Genomic DNA, 21,467 nt, shown 5'->3' on the forward strand with positions numbered 1-21,467 from the left:
GTGGAGGAAGCCTCAGAAGGGAAGCGCCCGCTTCCAAAATGGCGGTCACCGCCCTCTTCCAAAATGGCGGTCACCGCCCGCTTCCAAAATGGCGGTCACCGCCCTCTTCCAAAATGGCAGCATCACCCTCAGAGAGGGCGAGGGGGAAGGCGGCTGCGGCCTCCTGCCGCCGTGGCGGCGCGATGGCCGTGGCTTTCCCCTTGCCACCCAGCTCAGGGTGGCCCCTGGGGGATGAGTGCGTGGGTCCATCTTGGGTGAGGGCTCCCCTGAAGGGCTGCGGTGGCCCGGGGGGAGGGGGGGACAGGGCTGCTTTTGAGGCCTCTCTGAGCCCCAAACTCCTCGTGGGGCTCTGAAACACTTTTGGGCCACGCTCTTTGCTGGCCCGACATCCCCGCCATGCAGGCAGCCCCCCTCCATTGACAGAAAACACCTTTTTTACCCCCAAAACCAGTTGCTTTCGCCCTGCGTAAAGAATCGGGACGGCTGCTACAATGGGAGGATTTCTGCAGCCCGGCAGCCCAGCTCCCTCAGTCCACGCTTGCTAAACCACCCCCCAGGATTCTCCCCCAGCTCCAAATTTAGGGAATGTGTCCCCAGAACCGTCCCTAATGGGTTTGTCACCAATAAATTTACGGCCGGCAGCAAGCAGCTCCACCACCACCGCCCTCTGTGAGGAAAACGCCTCCGGGGGGCACATCCCCATCCCCGCAGCAGGGCAGGCGAACCCCAAAACGGCCCTTTTTTCCCACATTTTGAGGGAAAAAAAAGCCAGCAACAAAACCGAAACTCTCCAGGAAACCAGTAAGCATTTTTCACTTTGCATGGTCGTTTGTTGTGTGGGTTTTTTTGGTTGTTTGGGGTTTTTTTTTTTGTTTTTTTTTTTTTAATTTCCACCCGCCGCTACTGCCGCCAGAGGGCCCTGGCAATTGTGCGGAGCTCTTTGAGCTCTTTTTCTGGCTCACCCCCCCCACCCCCCAACTTTTTTTTTTTTTTTCATGCCTTCCTTCCTTCCTTCCTTCCTCCCTCCCTCCCCCCCTCCTTTATTTTTTTTTTTTTAACTCTTATAGCTCGGGATATCAAAAGGACCGAGCTTCCCTGCTGACCTGCTCCCGTGGCCCTCGCATCCCCCGCACACACACGCGCAGCCCCTCGCTGCCTGCCCCATTTCTTGGGTGGAAAAAGGGCTTTTTTTTTTTTTTTTTTTTTTTTTTTTTTGGGGTGGGTGGGGGAGGGTGGGCATCTCCGGGCTTTGCCGACAGCACCTCCCAAGCCGGAGACTGCAGGTAACGGGGAGGTTCGGTCTTTGGATGCGGACAGGGAGCAGAAAATGGCTCCTTCTCCCCCCCCATCTCTTTCCTTTCCTCCTCCATCCTTCCCTTCCTCTCCCCTCCCGTCCCTTAGTAATAAAAAACAACGACACCCCCCCCCCCCCCCAGCCCCTTCCCCCTGGCTTCACCCGGGCGGGTGGGTTCCAGCTTCGGACGGGGCTGCCGGGGGGGCCAGGAGCGGAGGCGGCTCCCAGGGGCGTGCAGTATTGACCCCTTTATTTTTATTTTTTTCAGCAGGATGGTAAACTACCGGAGAATAAATGAAGCAGGCTGAGATGCTGCTAGGGGTTTAACAGAGAAAGAAAAAAAAAAAAAAAAAAAAAAAAACCAGAAAAAAACCCCAAACTGCAGGAGGGATCTGCGGTCCATGCTTGAAATCGCCCATTTATTCCTGGCATCGGTAAGTTGGTGCCAACCTTCTGCAAATCCACCTTTTCCCAACCCACCTCCCCCATCCTCTGCAGCTGTAACACTTCTGGTGCTAGAAAAAAACCCACAAACATAAAATTCAGCCCATGCCCTGAGATCCTAATACGCCTGCTGCTCCCAGAAGAGGGTGAGGAAAGGGTTGGGGAAGTGATAATTTGCTTTTAAATGATTTTTGCAAAGGAGAGCACCAAACTCTCTTCCTAAAGCTGGGAAAACTCGTGTTTTTCCCCAGGCACAGGCTCTGAGCGCTGGAGATTCACATGGAGAAGTAACTGAGTGATTTGTCCCCTTTGAGAAGGAGATGAGATTGCTATAGGGTCGGGGTTTTTTTGGTGAATGGTCTGGAAAATTTGGGACGGGAGTCTCTGGGAAGGTGAAGGGTCCTGTGGACAAGCACCCAGGGTTTGGTGCAGTAGGAATTAGCTGTTAGGTAAACTCGGGGTGAAAATTAATTTTCGGCTAAGGATCTCTGAGCAGAGTGTCACCTGCAGGTTACAGAAATACGTTCTTCATAGGCTGGGGTTTATCTCTCTTTTTTTTTTTTTTTTTTTTTTTTTTTTTAAGGAATTGCACTTCCTCCTCCCCATTAACTTTTGGAAGAAAATATAATTGTTCAGCTAGATTGGATAGAAGCGGAGGGTGTAAAGTTCCTGCAGGATTTGGGAAAATACGTGGGGTAAAGGATGGATGTTTTTATTAGCCACCTGTCCCCATGCCTTATCCCCGTTTTGTGATACAGCTTAGCCTTTCTGTTAGCTTAGTAAAGAATAATAAACTATTAGATTATTAGAGAATCCACAGGTTAATAAAATAGAGGATTCTGCATGAAGAGTCCAACTGAGGGGTGCAAATCCATAGGGTGGTGGCTGGTGACGGTGGCATGCTGGGCTCTCCGTCTTTCAGGGGGTCTGGTGGCACCAGCCATGGAGCCGTACGTGCTGCTGGACCCACGGCAGAGAGCACTGTATCGAGATGTGATGCAGGAGAGCTATGAGACGCTGATGGCACTGGGTGAGTAACCCAGAACATTTGGAGTGGACAGAGGATCCAGCAAGCTGGATCCTCCCGTCTTCATTCAAGGGGTGCTGGGGTTGAGGGGCTGCTGGGGAGGGCAGACCCGCCTGACCCATGCTGCTCATTCCCCCTCTTTTTCCAGAATTCCCTGTTTCCAAACCCGATCTGCTGTCCCGCTTGGACCACAGGGATGAACCTACAGCCCTGGATCTCCATGTGCCCAGGGACACACCAACCGCAGGTGAGCCTCCGATTGCGCTTCGACCACAGCGGGGAAAGACCCTGGGTTCGGCTCCTGGAAGTGTGGAGGGTTTCCTCCACCACCAACCTCTCCCCAAAGTGGGCAAAATCCCACCGTAATGGCCGCCGCTGTACCCCAGGCTGCAAGCCCTGGTTTGGCTGTGGCATGGAAGAAAGATGCTGGGGAGGAGACGCATCAATGCCGGAGGGATGTCTTGGCCAAAATGGAAATGCTGGACCCCCTGCCTAGACAGCTGCATTTCTGGAGTGGTCCACAGAGGTACAGTGGAGGTGGTGGTGGATTAATTGCCATGTTCGTGTGGGTGGCAGAGAGGAGAGAGGGGGATTGGAGATGCCTCAGCTAGAGGTGCTTACCTGGAAGAGTGTGTGAAATAAAAAAGGACAAGGAATCCCTCCTTGCTCTCCTTTTCCCACCACCTTCCCAGCCCCGGGAGAGATGATGTCTCCTGCCCGGGTTGTGTCTGTCTGTCTTTGTGCCCCACAGAGGATGGAGCAGGAGTGGAGCAGGAACCCCCTCAAGAAGAAGCTGCCGAGAAAGAGCCTGAAGTGGTGAAACCTGCAGGTGAGGAGCATCCTTCAAGCCTCGCCAAGACTGGGGCAAAGGCAGGCAAAAGCAGGGGACCGGGAGAGACGGGCACGCGCCTGGGCGAGAGCCAGCCCAGCAACACGTGTGGCGAGTGTGGGAAGAGCTTCAGCCACAAGTCAGCCCTGGTGAAGCACCAGAAGATCCACACCGGTGACCGCCCACACGAGTGTCCTGACTGCGGCAAGTGCTTCATCCAGCGCTCGGACCTCACCATCCACCAGCGGGTCCATACAGGGGAGCGGCCTTACGCCTGCCCGGACTGCGGGCGCCGCTTCAGCGTCAGCTCCTCCCTGCTCACCCATCAGCGTACCCACGCACCCGGCGGGGAGAAACCCAACCGTTGCCCCCAGTGCGGCCGCAGCTTTGCCAATCCAGGAGCCCTCGACCGGCACCAGAAGAGCCACCTGGGTGGGAAACCCTACGAATGTGGTGTGTGTGGGAAAGCCTTCGCCTGGAGCTCCCACCTTGAGCGGCATCGGCGCATCCACACCGGTGAGAAGCCCTTCCAGTGCGCTGAATGCGGCCGAGCCTTCGCCTGGAGCTCCCACCTCGACCGCCACATGCGCACCCACGCTGCCGCTGCTACCTCGGAGGATGAGGAGGATGGGGAAGCAGTGGAAGAGCCCCCCCCCCCCCCCCAAGAAATGTGCCGACTGTGGCAAGCGCCTCAACCACCAGACCGACCCGCAGCGCTTCAAGCACAAGGGCACCCAGACACCACCGTCCGGTGCCAAAGCCACCAGCAGCCCCCCACGGCCCTACCGCTGTGAGCAGTGCGGCAAATGCTTCGGTCAGAGCTCCAGCCTCCTCAAACACCAGCGTGTCCACACTGGCGAGCGGCCGTACCCCTGCCCGCACTGCCAGCGCTGCTTCCGCTGGGGCTCAGCCCTGGCCAAGCACCAGCGCACCCACGCCCGGCAGCAGCAAGCTGGTGACTCCACTCACGCCGTGCTGGCAACCGCTGAGGAAGCCGTCACTGGAGGAGGGGGCAAACCCTACCCGTGTGGGGCGTGCGGGAAGAGTTTTGGCTGGGTCTCACACCTGGAGCGCCATCGCCGCATCCACACCGGGGAGAAGCCCTTCCGCTGCGGGGAGTGCGGGCGGGCGTTCGCCGTCAGCTCCCACCTGGAACGGCACCGCCGGGTGCACACTGGGGAGCGGCCCTACCGCTGCGGCGAGTGCGGGAAGAGCTTCGCCGTCAGCTCCACCTTGCTGGCTCATCGCCGTACCCACGCCGCCCAGCCGGGCCGACCCCACGCCTGCCCTGAGTGTGGCAAGGGTTTCAGCACGCCGGCCAGCTTGGAGCGGCACCGGCGGCTTCACCGCGGGGAGAAACCCTACCAGTGTGGCGTCTGTGGCAAAGGCTTTGCCTGGAGCTCCCACTATGACCGGCACCGGCTCACCCACACCGGTGAGAAACCCTTCTCCTGCGCCCACTGCGGTAAATGCTTCGGTCGCAGCTCCCACCGCAACCGGCACCAGCGTGCCCACACGCAGGGCGGCCCAGAGAAGCGGCACATCTGTCCCGAGTGTGGCAAAGCCTTCGGCCTCGGCACGGCCCTGGCAGCTCACCAGCGACTGCACAGCACCAGCGCCGGGGGCCACAGGCCCCTCTCCTTGCTGCCGCCGGCGTGGTGGGAGGGTGAGAGGCGAGGGGGCACCCCTACCCCCCCTGAGCTCTGGCCCGAAGAGCCCAGCTCTGTTTTCCAGCAGCACCCCGTGCCTTCCTCCTCCTCTGCAGCCCCCAGGGGCTGGGCTGCCAAGGCTGTCCTGCCCCCCACCGTGGCATGGAGGCCTGGGGAGGGGGACAGCCTGCAAAGCGATGCCTCTGCCCCCCAGGAGCCCTGGGCTTCCCTGCCTCCCCCCAGCTCCTGAGATGGGGCCGTGGGGACCAGGGGGTGCTCAGAGCCACCCTCTGCCTTTGGGGACAGCCCGCAGCCAGGGTGGGGGGCTGGCCCGTGCCCCCTGCCTCCAGCACAGGGTAGGAAAGGGCGGTTGCAGTAGCTGGTGGGTCCCTGGGGTGGGGGTCAGGATGGGAAAAGGGGTGTCAAGTGGTGGTGGGGAGGGGGCGACGGGGAGGGTGAGCAGGACGTGCCAGGAGTAGCGACCAGCGTAGGGGCTTTGGGGGGCGAGCGGGACAGGGGAGACCGGGGTGGGTTTGGGGAGGGCTGGGTGATAATGGAGGGTGATGGGGAGATGACACTTCTCCCTGTAACCGTCCTTATCTTCTGCCCCACTCTTGCAGGGGAGCGGGAAAGCGACACAGCTTGGGTGTACGGGAGTGGACCCGTTGGTAAAATCATCCAGGGAACCCCCTTCCGTGGGGGACTTTTGGGGGGCAAACAGCTCAGAGAAGAGCTACGGGGACCTGCATCCGTCACCAGCTCGGCTGCTTCCTCGCTGGGACCCCCGAAATGCTGCTCGAGTTGCACTAAGGGCAGTTTGGGATGTGTCAAGCCGGGAATTCGGCAGGGGTGGAGAGGCTGGGTTCCCTCGGCTCGCGTTAGCAGGTAATAAAAGTAGAAGGCAGTTCAGCAAAAAAGAAAAACCCCTTCACATGTCTCGGCCTGGTTTTGTCTTTGGAGAGGGGGAAGATGCTCGTGGTGTTTCCCGCCGGCAGCAGGGAGAAGCGATGAGGCCTAGGGTCAGCGCGCAAGGAGAGCCGGACACAGGCAGCTGTGGGGTACGGCTCCCTCTTTATTCCTTGCCCACGCTGGCACCTCCCAGCGCCTAGCCCACCGTGCCCTCGGCGGCTTGCCCTCTCCATCGGTGTGTATCCCCTTCTCCAGCCTGCTGGCAGGGAGGAGCAGGCGCAAACGACGCTGTATTTCGGCGTAAGAGCCAGCCCCAGGTTACCCCCGTCCCCTCCCCGTGGAGAAGTGCGCCGTTTCCCTTGGGAAGAAGCTCCCTCTCCGCCAAGACAGTCGTTTTCCAGGGTCCGCATCGCAGCAGGGCGCAGGCACCATTCACCCGTCGCTGCTGGGAGACACCGGGAAGGACAAATCCCACCCTGCTGCCTTGCTGGAGCAGCTCCATCACCCACCCGCGGTGCCACCCTCCACCCCTGAAATGTCACTCGGTGTCCTTCGATTTGTCCCCAGGCCAAGTCTTCCCTTGGGCACGGTCCTCCCTCCCCATCCATTGCACCAATGGCGGGGGGGGGGGGTGTCTTGGTCCTTCAGGGCTCCTCACCGCTGCAGGGTACGGGGGGCTTCACCAGCCCCGTGGTGCCGTGGGGCTTCTCCCCCACCAGCTGGGTCCTGGAGAGGGGCAGCAGTTGTGGGGCGAGGGGGAAAGTGGCCTTGGGGAGGTGGCTCCGGCGGTGTTTGGTGAGGTGGGAGCTCTGGCTGAAGGCTTCGCCGCACTCGGGGCACTCAAAGGGCTTCTCGCCGGTGTGGACGCGGTGGTGCCGCTCGAGGTGGGACGCCCAGGCGAAGCCCTTGCCGCACTCGCTGCAAGTGTAGCTTTTCAGGGCAGCATGGCCCCGCTGATGGGCGAGGAAGGGGGAAGCCTCGCCGAAACGCTTGCCGCAGTCACCGCATTTATAGGGCCGGTCAGGGGAGTGGGTTTTGCGGTGCTGGAGGAGGTGAGCTTTTTGGGCGAAGCGCTCACCGCAGCTGCCGCAGGGAAAGGGGCGTTCACCCGTATGCACCCGCCGGTGCCGCTCCAGGTGGGATGCCCAAACGAAGCCCTTCCCACAGTCAGCGCAACGGTGGGCATGCTCTCGCCGGTGACACCGCTGATGCCGCGCCAGCGCTGGCCCAGCTCGGAAAAGCTTGCCGCAGTCACCGCAGCGCAGGGCTTTCTTGCCGAGATGCGTGCGGCGGTGACGGGCCAGGTCAGAGCTCTGGCAGAAGGTCTTGCCACAAGCCGGGCAGCGGTGGGGCCGCTCGCCGGTGTGGCTGCGGTGGTGCTTGGCGAGGTGCGAGCCTTGGCTGAAAGCTTCGCCGCACTCGGCGCAGCGGTAGGGCTTCTCGCCAGTGTGCACCCGCCGATGCCGGGCAAGGTGGGATGCCCAAACGAAGCCCTTGCCGCAGTCGCCGCACTTGTGGGGTTTCTCGGTGGCATGGCCCTGGCCGTGTGCTGCCAGCTCAGCGGCACCAGCGAAGCGCTTGCCGCAGTCACTGCACTTGTGTGGCCGGTCGCTGGCGTGGGTACGGCGATGCTGGAGGAGGTGGGAGCTCTGGCTGTAGGTCTCGCCGCACTCCGGGCAGCTGAAAGGCCGCTCGCCGGTGTGCACCCGCCGGTGCCGCTCCAAATGTGATGCCCACGGGAAGCTCTTGCCGCAGTCAGCGCAGCTGAACGGCCGTTCCCGTGCCGTTCCCTTGCCGGCCCCCCTGTGTAGAGGTTTGGCGCAGTCCAGTTTGGGGACCACCGCGGCTTTGGGCATCCTGGCAGCACTGTGCGGCATGGCTTTATCCGGGCGCTTCGTCTTCCGCCTGTTCGAGCCAAGGGTCTTCTCCCTTTCCGGGCTGCGGGATGAACACGCTCTGAGCTCCTCACAGCTCTCCTCCGCTGCTCCTTCCTCTGCTGCTTTTTCACACACCAGCCCCTGTGCTGCTGGGGAAATGGGAAAAGGAGAAAAAGGGGAGAGCGTGGCCTTGACCGGAGCAGGGAGTGGCTTTTAAATGGATGGAGCAGGAACAGGATTCCCCTAAAAAACTTGGGTCTCTCGGAGAGGAGGAGGAAGAGAGATGTGATGGGAGACCTGATCCCAGTTTGAACTGGGAACGTGGAGATGCTAAGCACACACCATTACCCGTACTTCCTATTAAAGAAACCAAAAGTGGAGAGATCAATAACATTTTTCTGCAGAAAAAAACCTAAGGAGATGGCTGGGGTTTGGAGAAATCCCCCTTGAAACCTGCCTGGATTCCTCCTCCCCTCTTCCCATCCTGCTTGCAAGCTCCAAGCTCTTCGCTTCCCTGTCGGAGACTTGGCAGGGGGAGGGGGGGGGGAGAAGGAAGAGCAGGGAAAAAAGGAGGGGGATGTTCACAGGAAGAAAGAAAGAAAGAGGGTATTTTGTGTTTGCTTACCGAGGGACATCAGCGTTTCGTAGCTCTCGTGCATCACGTCCTGGTACAGGGCCTTCTGCCGCGGGTCCAGCATCACCCACGGCTCCATAGCGGGGAGAGGCGCGGGCAGCCGGGGCTCTCCCTCTGTTCCTCACTCAGGGCTCCTCAAAACCTCCTGCGGGGAAGAGAAATCCCTTTCAATGGAGGAAGGCCCTTACGTGGTGCTTCTCCTGCGGGTTTTGATGCTTTTTTCTGGGGGTGCCTCGAGAAACGTGGTGGGGAACATCCCCAAGGGCCGGCCCCTGCGCGTTCCAGCCCCGGCGCAGCCGAGGACCCGCTGCAGAGCGGGAGCACGGCCCCGCTCAAGGGTTTTCCCTGCCGAGCCCGGCGCTGGCTCGGTAAACGTCTGAAATCCGCCCCCTCCCCCTTCCCAGGCGAAGGCTGCCAGAGGGGGGGATGGCGACCCGCACCTCGCCCCCCGCCGCGCTCCCGCACCGGCACAATGGGGGCGGCGCCGGGCACGGCGATGCTCCGGAAGCCCCGGCCGGTATCCGGGGGGAGGAGGCGCCAAGCAGCAGCCGGGGACCGGCTCCGCGCCACGAAGTTCACCCGGAGCCCTCTAGAGGTACCGCAGCCCCGGCTCCCCCCGACCCTCCCTCCGGCTCCCCCCGACCCTCGGGCTCCCCAGCACGCGTGGGGCGCACGCAGGACCCCCTCGCGGCCCTGCGGAATTAAACTCCGTAACTCGAAAGTTACAAAGTAGGGATGTTTATTGCGCGTGGATGCAGGGGGGATCGCTCCTCCGCCAGCGTGCGTGCCCGGGGTGGCGAACCGTCCCGTATTTATACAATAAAACAAACGAATGTTCAGCTGACGCCTATGCATGCTCGTTACCCCAACCCGCATACCCTCGCTCCGTAAGTTAATTAGCTTATCAGTCCTTTTCCTGGAATGTGGCTGTTATAGTTGAATTTAAATAAACCAAGTCCGAAATGGATTTACTAAAAAATTTATTAAGGTAGGAAAGCAAAAGCAGCGCTGGGCGGCCGGGGAGTCGCAGCTCCACCGAGGGCTCGCCAATTCCAGCGAGCCGAGCAGCTCTTTTTATCGTCACCGAGGTCGCTTCTGACATCTTCCGTATGCCCCTCAGCTTCTTTAGTTATCGTGGTTTCTTGCTCGAGGTAGTTTAGATAAAATGTGGGTTACAGAATCAGCTTATACAATCTATTCTTTTAGATATTAAGCAGTTAAACTTCTTTTTGTCAAACAGGACGTTCCTGTGCTTGGTGTAGCAAGGTAACATTGTGGACATGTCTCTTCTTGTTAAACAGGGAGATCTCAAGAACACCACAATGGGTTTGTTCCTCTGGCTTAACTTGTTTGAGCGCAAGATTACCCTTAGCTACTTATTACAGCAGTGGTCTTGCAAGTTTGCAGCTAATTCATGTCCTCGTCAATCATCGGGCTTTCTTTAGAAGGAGAGCTCTAGATAACATTGGAATGTTTCTCATACTTTTTATAAGTAGCCCCTTTGTTACGGGAAGGATAGGTATTTCCTTAAGATTATATGGATATGTGACCAACCACCACACCTATACTCCTTGAGCAGGTATTTCCTTAAAACTATTTGGTTACGTGACCAATCACCCTACCTGCACTCCTTGAGCAGACATATACAATCACAATCGATGTTTATTGTCCCTATTTTGCACTATTTCTCCCTATCAATCCCCCCTTTTCTATCAAACTAAGTAAATTGTTTTACTTAAGCAGCCTTCCCGAATGATATAAAGCATCACGCATAAGCGTTACCCTTCTAAACATTCCCCAAACCCACAAATACAACATAATGGTTAGCATTAAGGAAATTCCTAAACTGATCGATAAGATCACAATGGGGTGTACCAGAGCGTTAAGAATCCCTGTTGCAGAAGGTGACCAGCCAAAGAGAGTATCCCACCTATATGGTTTCCATCGAGAAACCATCTACATATTCATTAACATTCCAGGAATTCATTTACATATTTCGCTCCTGTGCAATGTCCTTGAGGAGTGGTTGTCTGGGGGTCTTCAGGATGAAGATCAGGAGCCTTCCTCCAGTGAACCTTTTTTACCTGCTTGTTTCTGCACAGACTCTGTTCCTCGATAGACTAACGAGCAAGATCCAAAGTCCTTGTTTTGGCCACGCTATGTGCACAACAGAAACTTGGGACCAGACGGCCCTTATAAAGGTAACGAATCCAAGGACCTTGTGTCTAGTACATCCGTGGTGCTGACACTAAGGGTCTTGGTGTATTCATCATGTTGACAATAAGGGTCCTTGAACGCCTCCCAACTCTGGATAATTATATATAAGCACATCATTTTCTAGAAAAGTAGTATACCATTCATCACTCATGGTACGTAGCTCATTATTCAACCCCCCCGTTCTAAAAATCATCATGCTCTCTGAGCGTTATTCGACAGCACCAAACAGAACATTGAAGTAATATAAGTTAGCATGTGACTTGTTACCCGTTTCTGTTCATCTTTGTCACCTCATGAAGAAAAACACCAAGGACCAGGCACAGCCTATCATTAAGGGAACAGATGGAGTTACCGCCCCGACATTATTCAGGACTGTGCTGGACTCACGAGTGAGGAAGTTTGTTTTTCGCATTACATAAGACTTTGCTGGATTACAGTAACCATCAGTATGTGTTTCTGTGAGTGCTTTAAATTAAAAAGGTTGGGTAATACCTATCTCACAATTCGTCCCGAATAGCGGAACTCGTGGGATACCAAAGCAGAGTGCGAGAGACTGCTATATAGACAAAAGGAAAATGTTGATCTCTTGAAAAAGATGGGAGCAGGAGCTGACACACTCTGCACGGTTTTGCCGTTCAGCCTTTGCATTATCGTGACTAAATTTATTTTGCCACCATCATGGCTAGACTATAGGGATTTCGCATGCATGGTCTTTCCAGATTTTTCCAATACATTCTGTGGGGTTTAAAATTGCGCATGTGCGTGTTCAAAGGCATACACGGATCATTCGTGTGATAAAAGATGGATGCTGAGTGTCCAGATGAAAGTCCCTGACCCATTTCTTATGGCGCTATGGCCAAACGACAGGTCCTTGCTTTCAGTGCAAAGTTTTCTCACCATCAGACCGCCACGTCACCTGCCAGGGAGGAAGGCTCTGAGTGCGCATTTCCCCCTCTGAACATCCCGTAAGGTGAGTGGGGTTTAAACGTCTGACCTGTGTGGTTCATTATAAAGGGGATCGAAACCTTTCTTCCTGTTGTTGTTTAGGCAGAGGGTGTGTTTTTTCTGCTGTCACACATCAAGAACTTATGGCGGAGGTGGAAAAGTATAAAAGATGTTACCACATCCTCATCTAGGCTTTTCTGGCGGTTTCTTTCTTTGCTGTTATATGAATTGTTAATAGTTAATTATTCCCAGGTTCTTGTTTGCTATTAAATTGTTACTGTGTTAACTATATAATCTGTATTGTCAACTGTACATTTCGGCATACCACTTGAACTTGTTTAATGCCATTGGGTGAAACCATAGTAGCAAATTGCATGTTAATTATAACGTGTTGAATTAATATTATAAAACATGGAACAGCACATGGCAAAAACAATAAGGTGACTAATCCACATAACAAATAAAATAGGATTAGTTTTACCCAAGGGCTCCCGGGACACCAGGAAAACAAGTCAATGTTCCAGTGCAAGAACCGAATTGCATTGCATTGCTCCAACGCAAGAACCGAAAGCACTGCAGGGATAAAAAAAAAAAAAAAAAAAAAAAAGAAAGGATTATTTTAGAAAGAAAATAGTACTAAAAGCAAAGCAAATCACTACAGAGGCTTGCAAAACCACCTCTAGCACCACACTTTTCAGGAGAAGCCCCTGCTACAAGGCTGGCACCTGCCTCAGCGCCGAGATCACCCCTCAGGGTTCAGAAGTCGGGGAAGTACTAAGGTTTGAGTTTCATTTCCTCAGTCAAGTCAGCAAGTAGTCTGATTAACTGGAAAAGACAGGCTTTTGCATAGGGCAAGGGACAGAAGGGAGAAGAAAGTTTGGAGGGGAAGAAGGGTAGTTTGTGGTGGGTTTATTTTTAGGAGCAGGCCAGCCAAGGTGCCTACAGAGAGCTGGGAATGTCCATATGGTGGGAACGGTGGGGTGAACCAGCCAGGGGATGGTTCCTCAGGTTGGTTTGTAGTGCTTGGTTAGGTCCAAGTTCTCCACTCTGGAAAAATGCTGGTACAACTCACCCAGTTTTTGCCATTTCAGCAAAGGACATCTGAGCTCTTGATCCCATCTATGCCCATGGAGAGAGGATCAAGCCAAAATTGTACAACAATTAACATAAGAGGGTCCAATAGATGAACTGTTGTCTGGAAATGCCCATTTTCATCGCCAGAAAGGATATTTCGGATGCTAGCTCAGAGGTCTCCCTGGGATGCAGAATGAATCCTGTAGTGTTTAGATTTCGTTGGGTGCCTCTGCGCAATACAAGGAAAAAGCCAAACTGCTAATTGCACTGCTGGGAAGTTCTCTGCCCTTCACAGAAGAGGGTGCGGCCGCCCTTGCTGTGTTCCAGTAACCATAGCACTTCCTAAAATGTGCCATGGATTGATGGGTGATGTCCAAAGCTGGTAACAACAGCGAGTAAAGGGGAAAAAACCCAACCCTACAGAGGAACTAACTACGTGCTCATCAACAGTTCCCCTTCTTATGACAAATCACGCTTTGCTCTCTTCTGGGGTGAACTGATTGGCAGAACTGTTTTGCACCCCCGCAGCTATGTTGGCGGTGTTTTTTTGTTTGCTTTGTTTTGTTAAGCCTAAGTATAAAATGAAAGCAGATCTCGGCAAAGGACTTGTCTTCCTACACTGGAAGGATGACTGGGATCGGTGAGTGACTCTCCCCTGAACCTCGAGCTCTCTCTCTGTTTGGGTTTGCTGTTTTTTGGGGTATTTTCTGGTTTTCTTCCATCTTCAGTGCCTGGGGGAAGATTTATTTTAGTATTATTTTTTTAATCTGGTGGAACATCTGCCTTTTGTGCTGCCTCCGAGAGCATAACCATGAACCTGCCTTTCTTCAGCTAGGGTATTTCATGACCACCTGGAGCTAGACTTTGCAGCACTGTGAGCAGTGAGAAGGTGACCTCCCTTGCAAGTTGGGGAGTGGGACATTCCTAGTTGTGCAGGGATAGATGGAAACGCAGGCACAAGCTCAGAATCTCCAGGGACTTTCCTGGAAGACACCTCCTTGCATCAGGTTTGTGGTTTCCCCACATCTACCTTAACACAAGCAGGTCTGATGCAAGATGGAGATCCGTCAGCCATTTCCAAGAGCTGGTCCCAATAGAGTTGTTCTCCTCCCACAGAAAGCCTGATCTCCAAAAAGGATCTCCTTTGTCTTCCACATGGTCCGTAGGTCTTTAGGGTTGCCGTGCTGGGTGAGATGAGGGCAGCGAGACCGGCTGCTGCCTCTGCACCACTATGAACCTCACACACACCAAAGACACAACTCAAGGCGGCATCCCAAGTTCTCAAGGAAGAGCAGGGCAGCAGCAGCACCGAGTCAGGAAGGTTGATGCAACTCTATCAACACGATACCACTTTCCACCATGCTTTGCAGAAGGCCACTCTGCTGTTAACAGGCAAGCTGTAGTAGATTCTTTCTAACTTTTTTTTTGCTGCCGCAGTCAGTGTCTTCAGGAAGCTGAATCAGCTGTACGGGCTGTAGAAAGACTTGCTTCCAGGAGATGGACTTGGGTCTCTCAGAAAGCCACCTCCAGGATAACAGCTCTGAAGTTTATTCACAGCAGGTGCACTTCAGCCCAGGTTGTCTGCAGGTCTGGTGCTGTTCCAGCAAAAGCAGGGATTCCCCAGGAGTAAGAATTACTCAGGGTTTGGTTTCAAAAGCTCGTTATTTTAAAAAAAAAAAATTCCCTGGAAGGAAACTGGCAGTATTTGGAGGAAGGAAAAGAAAATGAAAAGTTGCCCTGTAGTTGTTTTGGAGAACAGAAACCAGAACTAGAGAAATCCTGGGATGGTTTCTGTTCAAACTTCCTTCTCCTGTGAAAATATTAATACGTTGTTGTGTCTGGTCTGGGAGAAACTTTTTTTTCTGAATGAGCTGCAGTCTGCTTGCTGTTCCCTATAGGTATCTCTATTCCCTGCAGGGAATCTCAGAAACTAAATCATTTTAAACAAACAGAAGTCCCATCACCTATCTAATCTCTTCATCTTTCTATGTCCTCCCTCCCTCCACCTGTCTATCCACTGCACAGAAACGCCATGAAGTACTCTGGTATGGGAGGGCGGTTGGGACCACAGGATTGCCTTAATTCTGTGCACATGAATGATGCTAATTACCGTTCTTCATTATGGAGTATTCTGAGCTTATTCGAAGTGCACCAAGCTCATTTTGGGAGCTCGTCACAGCAGCTGCAGAAACAGAACATGGGGGGGGGGGGGGGGGGGGGGCGGGGAACCAACCATCTATGGGTTCGATTTCTCCTTAAAAAAAATAAGTGACATTCACTGACACCACGTGACATCTGGCTGCAGTCGCGAGAGACCTGTTGATGCCATGGATTTCATAACCATGCCAGCTGGTTTGAAAACAGGTTTGCTAGACATTCCTCTTTGGAATTTGGATACCAACACACTTGGAGACAGCCTGGCTGTCACCTCCTTCCTGGGCTGTCAGGAATGAACTTGCATGCTGATTGCCAGGTGCCTTCACTGCAGTATTTTCTTCTCCTCTTCTCCTAGTCCTCTTCCAAATACTCCTGCTAGTTGGCCTCCTAAGTGCAAAGAGGTTTCAATGTTTCCCTGAATATTGCCTTCATGACACAGACTACGAGGAATTGCTGCAGATTGTCAAAGATGGGCTGGAACCTGCAGCTCATTCAGCAAAAGTGGTCATCGTCGGTTCGGGAATAAGTGGGCTTACAGCAGCAAAATTGCTCAAAGACGCTGGCCACATGGTAAGTAGTTGCACGAGAGCCGTGAGTGCCATTGGGTCTTGGTTTCCTACACTAAGGATTTTCCAGCCTGGAGAGGGAGGAGGAAGTGCAAGGAAGTGGACCACAGTGGTGGGAGGAAGAAGGAAAAGCAATTAGGCTCCAGAAATTTCATCTGATTGAGGCTCAATTTTCAAAACCACAAGCAGGGGCAGGAAGGGGTAAGGGGAAGCTGAACGCCAGCAACTCGTTTAGATGCTCCCCACATGAATGCAAGCAGCAAAGGTAAGAAGAGGCAGTCTTCCTTCTCTGTCCTTGAGGGGCTTTGAGATCAGGCAGAGCTACAGCTGCCCTGAGACAATTGGAAGCAGCACTGCTCAAGTTGGAGGTTGGACTAGACCCCTTCTAGAGGCACCTCCAACCTCAGCTTCTACAATTCTCCAGCTTTCTGCAACCTGCAGCCCAGCGGTGGCCGTTGCTGCAGATCAACCAGCACAAGACTTGTGAGCCCTTCAAATCCTGCCTTGTGAAGGCAGCGGGTAGTCCAGGGGTTTCAAAGCTGTGTTGACCATCCCAGGGTACTAGGCAAAATTCAAATACATGAATTTTTCAAAAGAAGGTTTCAAAGGCATGGAGGGACAGGTTGGTGCCTTCCTCTGGCTGTTTTCAAAGTCCTCTTTTACCCTTCCAGCACAAGAAATATCTGAAGCACCACTAGGAGCCTCTCACCAGAAAGGCGGTGTCCAAACATGACACAAGTTAGGAACTGGCAAACTGACATGTAGGTAGAGGCATCTTGGCCCACACAGAGAGGTTTGGATCCACAGATGGTTCATTTGCCATCTGGAGGGGACCCGTCCCACCCTACAGGCTACGAACACTGCCTACCACAGTGCCTGTGAACTTGCTTTGTAGGTGGTTTGCTTACAACAGTCATTGCCTGAACATCTGCAATCTCCTCTCCATCCTGATTTTTAGGTTACCATTCTGGAAAGAAGCGATCAGGTCGGTGGGCGGATCAGGACGTATCGACCAGAGGGACAGGACTGGTACGTGGAGCTGGGAGCCATGCGCCTGCCAAGCAAGCACAGGTAAGGCACTGTCCCACCTCACAGCCACGAGCAGGTGAGGAACCGGCCCGTTTTGAGGAGCAAGGCTATGGTTTGGGATGGGGCTGAAGACTTGGACATGGGCGTAGCACAGCAGGAGGAAGGAGATGTCTGCCCCATCTCTCCTCCAGAGCTTAGCAACTGCGTTCAAGGGGCAGAAAGCACAGTCACCCGCATTTGGGTTGGGAGAATGAAGGAAGACGTCTCATTTCAAGTGTCATGTCTGTGCATGGTCAGACCTCCATTCTGGAAGTCACAACATCAGAAGATGGGATGAATTCCCATCAGCTCTGATGGGGAGCGCGTCCAACCCGGGTTCTGTGAGAGGGTTCAGTCACCAACTGCACCACATGCCAAGAAGGGTCAGGGCTGTAGGTAACCCCTGCCCTCCCACTTCATCACGGCGTTGCTCTTCCTCGGGGTTACATCCTTGTGCAACCAGTAGCTGGAGAGGACATCAGCCAGAGCGCACCTTTCTCCATAGCCTCATGCTGCACTGAGCTGGGGAGCAGGCAGGACAACTTCAAACAACGAGAACCAGAGATGGCAGTGCCTTCAATAGCCACAATCTCCACTGACAAGTCAAAATAATACACGACTACACCAACACACTCAGTGGGAAAGTGTCCTTTTATGCTTCTAATGTTCTGGTGGCAGGGTTTTTGGGTTCTGTCGTTTGCAAGCACTTGTCCCCAGTGTGCTCTCCTCTTCGCTAGGCTTGTCCATGAATTCATTAGGCAATTTGGCTTGAAGCTGAACCCATTCATCCAGACAGATGACAACACCTGGTATTTTGTGAATGGCACTCTGGTAAGAACCAAGGAAGTGAACAGGAGACCCGACATCCTAAACTACACAGTGAAACCATCGGAGAGAGGCAAGAGCGCCAGCCAGCTTTACAGGGAAGCACTGAACAAGGTACGTGCCCGTGGGGAAGGGATGCTACCCGCCAGCAAGGCTGCTCATCCGAGAGACATTGAAACTACTTCCTCTGAGCTCTGGTGCACCCTCACCTGTGCGGTGGGTTGAGAAGGTTCCCCAAGACTTGGATGAAGCAGAAAATGCCACACCAAGGCATGGCGTCCCAAAACTTGAAGTCCAAACAGTTGGATCCACTAGCTTTAGCTCAGCCTCAGGGGTTACCAAAGCCCAAGACTGAATATCCCAGATGAATCCTAACAGAATTTGGGGCAACACTTTGGGAAAGGCACTTTCTCATGACTATATCAATGTTTCCCCTCCAGGCCTTCAAGATGTTCCAGAGTGAAGACTGCAAAACGTATCTGAATAAACATGACTCCTTCTCCACCAAGGTAAAGGGCTGGGGCCTGAGGGTAAATATGCTGCCCCCCTACTGATTATTAACCTTCCATCCCTGCTTTGAGAAAGGATCTGAATCACTCTAGTCCCTTCCTCTGTTGACACTTTTGCATGCCTTTTCCCTAATCAGTGCTGCTTTCTACTTAAAATGCTGAGAAAGGAGCAAGGCATGACTCCAATGGAGCAGTCCCATCATTTGGAAATAAATGACAAACAGGGGTGGTTGGATATGCTCTGCAAATCCATCCAAATTCCATGTTCTTCCATCATGGGTCTCTTAATCAGACATGATGGAGTATCAAGTTGTGGATGTCCCAACCCCGGCAGTGTCCAAGGCCAGGCTGGATGGGGCTTTGAGCAACCTGGTCTAGTGGAAGGTGTCCCTGCTCATGGCAGGGAGGTTGGAACTAGATGGTCTTTAAGGTCCCTTCCAACGCAAACCATTCTGTGTTTCTGTGATCAAGCACTGGAGAGGAATTACTGAGCAATCCGCTGCATTTTCATTTGATCCAGCTGTCTCAGAGTGGATACACCAAGCCACAAATCCCATATTCATTCATCCCCAGAACTTCTGTTGTGCTAAACCACAGGAGACACCGATGTCCTACAAGAAGATACAGAGCTATGTTAAAAAAAAAAATAAAGAAGCTTCTGGTCCAGGCTTTAAGCAGATCTGGAACAGGAACAAGGCAGCAGGGCATGACTTTTGGCTTGGGATATAAAGGGGGTATGTGCACTGACATCAGGCTATGTCTTCTTCCTGGCTTTTCTAGGAGTATTTGATTAAAGTAGGAAATCTAAGCCAAGGAGCGGTTCAGATGATCGGTGACTTGTTGAATGAGGACTCTGGATTTTATCTGTCCTTCCTTGCCTCACTGTGGGATTTTGAAGTCTTCTCTGACGACAGGTAAGGCGATGGCTTTTACGGCAAACCCCATTCTGTGCTGTTCCACAGCCATCCGCTCGGAAGAGGAAATTTCAGTGGCTTCTGGAAGTCTGAATGGGAATCACTCAGACTGAAAGGGCCACCAAGCTCTGTTAGCTTCTCTAGAAGAGGTCAGGTTTTACAGCTCCTAAACCCCAATGTCCTTCCCTCATCTCCTGCTTCTTCTTCCTTTCAGTTTTTATGAAATCACAGGGGGCTTTGACCAACTGCCCAAAGCCTTCCACAAAGCATTGCCCAATGTCATCCAGTTCAATTGCACAGTGGAGAAAGTCATCACCAAGGGAAACAAAGTTCAGGTGTTTTACCGTGCTCCAGACACTCTGGTCCCATCCATAGTAACTGCAGATTACGTCCTAGTCACGTCCTCCGCCAAAGCCACCAGGCACATCAAATTCCTGCCACCACTCTCTCCTGCGAAGACCCACGCCCTGCGCTCCATCCACTATGGAAGCGCCTCCAAAATAATCTTGGCTTGCTCCGAGAAGTTCTGGGAGAAGGACGGCATCCGAGGTGGACAGTCCATCACTGACCGCCCTTCCCGGTTTATCTACTACCCCAGCCACAACTTCTCCAGTGGGGTGGGGGTCATCCTGGCTTCCTACACCTGGAATGATGATTCCGAGGTTTTCCTGCCCCTCACAGATGAGAAGTGCCTGGACATCGTCCTCCAAGACCTGTCAGATATCCACCGCGTGAGCAAGGACTACCTACAGTACACCTGTGACCAGTACGTGGTGCAGAAGTGGCAGCTGGACAAACACTCCCTGGGGGCGTTCGCTGCCTTCACCCCCTACCAGTTCACAGACTACTCGCAGGATCTCTTCCAGCACGAGGGCAGGGTGCATTTTGCAGGAGAACACACGGCTCAGCCTCACGCCTGGATCGACACCGCCATGAAAGCGGCAGTCAGGGCAGCAAGCAATATCCATCATGACAGTGGCGAAGCCCACGTGCTGAACAAGGAGGGACAGTGGGAGCAGCCGGAGAGCTTCTTGCTGAAGGAAGATCTCTGAGCAGGACTCCTGCGCTGAACTCACTGGCTTGAAGGCACGTTTAGTGGTGTTTGTTTCTCTCCAAGCAAAGCCAACAGAAGGACATCAGCAGCCAAGGGGGTTGAAGAACCAAACTGAAAGAACACTGACTTGGACTAATAGCTACATGATTGAAGCTTCATAGAACCATCTCGTTTGGAAAAGACCTTTAAGATCATCAAGTCCAACCGTTAATCCAGGGCTGCCAAGTTCACCGCTAAACTGTGTCCCCAAGCGCCACATCTACACAGCTTTTAAACACTTAATGAGGATAGGAGGGAATACTAGAAAAAAGTAATATCCAGGTAGCTTTCATGACTCTAATATTGCCCTTTCTCAGACACACTGCAGTGTTTTATAACTTACTTATGTACAAAGTACTTCAGGAAATGACTAAAATGGAATAAAGGTGGATATTTCTCAGTTCCTTGCCTCTGAGGTGCCTCAATCTCCCCCTAAACAGAAGTGTCATCCCATACAAGTCATCTCACCTCACTTCAGCCATTTAGAAGCTCATCAGCCATCTGCTGGATCTTCCTCCCCTTCCAGAATCTGGGAGAACTCATTGCTTCCGAGTTGTCCTTTCCTTTGCCCAACACCACCACTCCTAACCCCCACAGGGACAGGTCAGGATGCAATCCTGGTGTCTGACCTCCACGGTCTCTTCTACCCATCTCGCTGAGCTCAAAGCATGGCCAACACCAGGTTGTAGGGACAGATGTAACGTCACAAATATGCAAAGCAAACCCAGAAGCAGTACAGCCTGTGCACAGAAACGCCAAAGTTTCTCCTCTCACTAATTGTTGTCCTAAATTTCATGGTCCTGGAAATCTGTGTTGCAGGTGTGGGGTTTGGGTTTTTTTTTTTTCAGATTATTGGAAAGATATTGATAAATAAGCAAAAGGAAAAACAAGACCAGCTGCTAAGTACCTCACACCAGACCTTTGCTGCAGCCACTTCGCTGTGTCATGTATAATTCATTTCGCTCCCTATAAATCACAAACCTGTCCCTCAGCCTCTGACTCCACGTAGCTGAAGCAGAATGGCTCACGGCTTTCTCCAGCCCAAGAACCACAGGTTCAGCCCTTCCTAGAGGGAGCAGGGACAGAACTGGTGGAGACCAGTACGCCCAGGGAAGGACTGGCCCTAATTACAGAATTCCCCCAGGCATTGCTGAGACAAAGATGTGCAGTAGCTTAAAACAATTAAATACAGGTGATAATTAAATTAGTACAGAGCAATAAACATTAGCATTTTAGCCAAGCAAGTTAAGAGCTTGGCCAGGCGGCTCCTTGCAATGAGCTCACATCACTCAAGGAGGCCCAACCACCCACAGTGATGTTTTGAAATGTAAAAATTCATGGCTAATCATTATCAAGTTTCCTTCACCTACTCAAGAATTGCCACAAACACACGTGCTGTACCGCTGTAAGCAGCGTGGCGATCTGGGACACGAGCT

General features: G+C 53.1%; 2 protein-coding genes and 1 pseudogene across 7 annotated transcripts; 2 read left to right on the top strand and 1 right to left on the bottom strand.

The window, feature by feature from the left end:
- Positions 1–1,222: 1,222 nt before the first annotated feature.
- On the top strand, positions 1,223–6,258 carry LOC114014763 (zinc finger protein 345-like; annotated as a pseudogene). The gene is made up of 6 exons (XR_008730036.1): positions 1,223–1,283; positions 1,563–1,728; positions 2,661–2,768; positions 2,914–3,012; positions 3,517–5,260; positions 5,864–6,258. The product of XR_008730036.1 is annotated as a zinc finger protein 345-like (transcript).
- Positions 6,259–6,353: 95 nt separating this feature from the next.
- Positions 6,354–9,200, bottom strand: LOC114014761 (zinc finger protein CKR1-like). Of its 3 annotated transcripts, none has more exons than XM_055697901.1 (3): positions 9,104–9,200; positions 8,655–8,808; positions 6,354–8,178 (listed from the first exon to the last, which is right to left on the bottom strand). In XM_055697901.1, the coding sequence occupies exons 2-3, from the start codon at positions 8,740–8,742 to the stop codon at positions 6,797–6,799; spliced, it is 1,470 nt and encodes a 489-aa protein (XP_055553876.1). In that variant the 5' UTR covers positions 8,743–8,808; positions 9,104–9,200; the 3' UTR covers positions 6,354–6,796. The 3 variants fall into 3 exon arrangements, with proteins under 3 accessions (XP_055553876.1, XP_055553877.1, XP_027655360.2); XM_055697902.1 differs by having other exon boundaries at positions 9,129–9,190; XM_027799559.2 differs by lacking the exon at positions 9,104–9,200 and having other exon boundaries at positions 6,355–8,175; positions 8,655–9,103.
- On the top strand, positions 9,159–20,427 carry IL4I1 (interleukin 4 induced 1). Of its 3 annotated transcripts, XM_055697896.1 has the most exons (9): positions 9,159–9,258; positions 10,766–10,864; positions 11,784–11,850; positions 15,412–15,626; positions 16,581–16,693; positions 17,428–17,629; positions 17,956–18,024; positions 18,805–18,938; positions 19,153–20,427. In XM_055697896.1, the coding sequence occupies exons 4-9, from the start codon at positions 15,624–15,626 to the stop codon at positions 19,988–19,990; spliced, it is 1,359 nt and encodes a 452-aa protein (XP_055553871.1). In that variant the 5' UTR covers positions 9,159–9,258; positions 10,766–10,864; positions 11,784–11,850; positions 15,412–15,623; the 3' UTR covers positions 19,991–20,427. The 3 variants fall into 3 exon arrangements, with proteins under 3 accessions (XP_055553871.1, XP_055553870.1, XP_055553869.1); XM_055697895.1 differs by lacking the exon at positions 9,159–9,258 and having other exon boundaries at positions 9,349–11,850; XM_055697894.1 differs by lacking the exons at positions 9,159–9,258; positions 10,766–10,864; positions 11,784–11,850 and adding an exon at positions 12,434–13,539.
- The last annotated feature ends 1,040 nt before the right edge of the window (positions 20,428–21,467 follow it).

This window comes from Falco cherrug, chromosome 21 (assembly GCF_023634085.1).
Source record: "Falco cherrug isolate bFalChe1 chromosome 21, bFalChe1.pri, whole genome shotgun sequence".
Lineage (NCBI taxonomy): Eukaryota > Metazoa > Chordata > Aves > Falconiformes > Falconidae > Falco > Falco cherrug.

Bases quoted from the DNA above. Each gene is read 5' to 3' on its own strand.
- LOC114014761 (XM_055697901.1), bottom strand. From the start codon at position 8,742: ATGGAGCCGTGGGTGATGCTGGACCCGCGGCAGAAGGCCCTGTACCAG. The intron at 8,179-8,654 runs GTAAGCAAACAC...CCATTTCCCCAG, and splicing joins CGAAACGCTGATGTCCCTCG to CAGCACAGGGGCTGGTGTGT.
- IL4I1 (XM_055697894.1), top strand. The intron at 17,630-17,955 runs GTACGTGCCCGT...TTTCCCCTCCAG, and splicing joins ACAGGGAAGCACTGAACAAG to GCCTTCAAGATGTTCCAGAG. The intron at 18,025-18,804 runs GTAAAGGGCTGG...TGGCTTTTCTAG, and splicing joins ATGACTCCTTCTCCACCAAG to GAGTATTTGATTAAAGTAGG.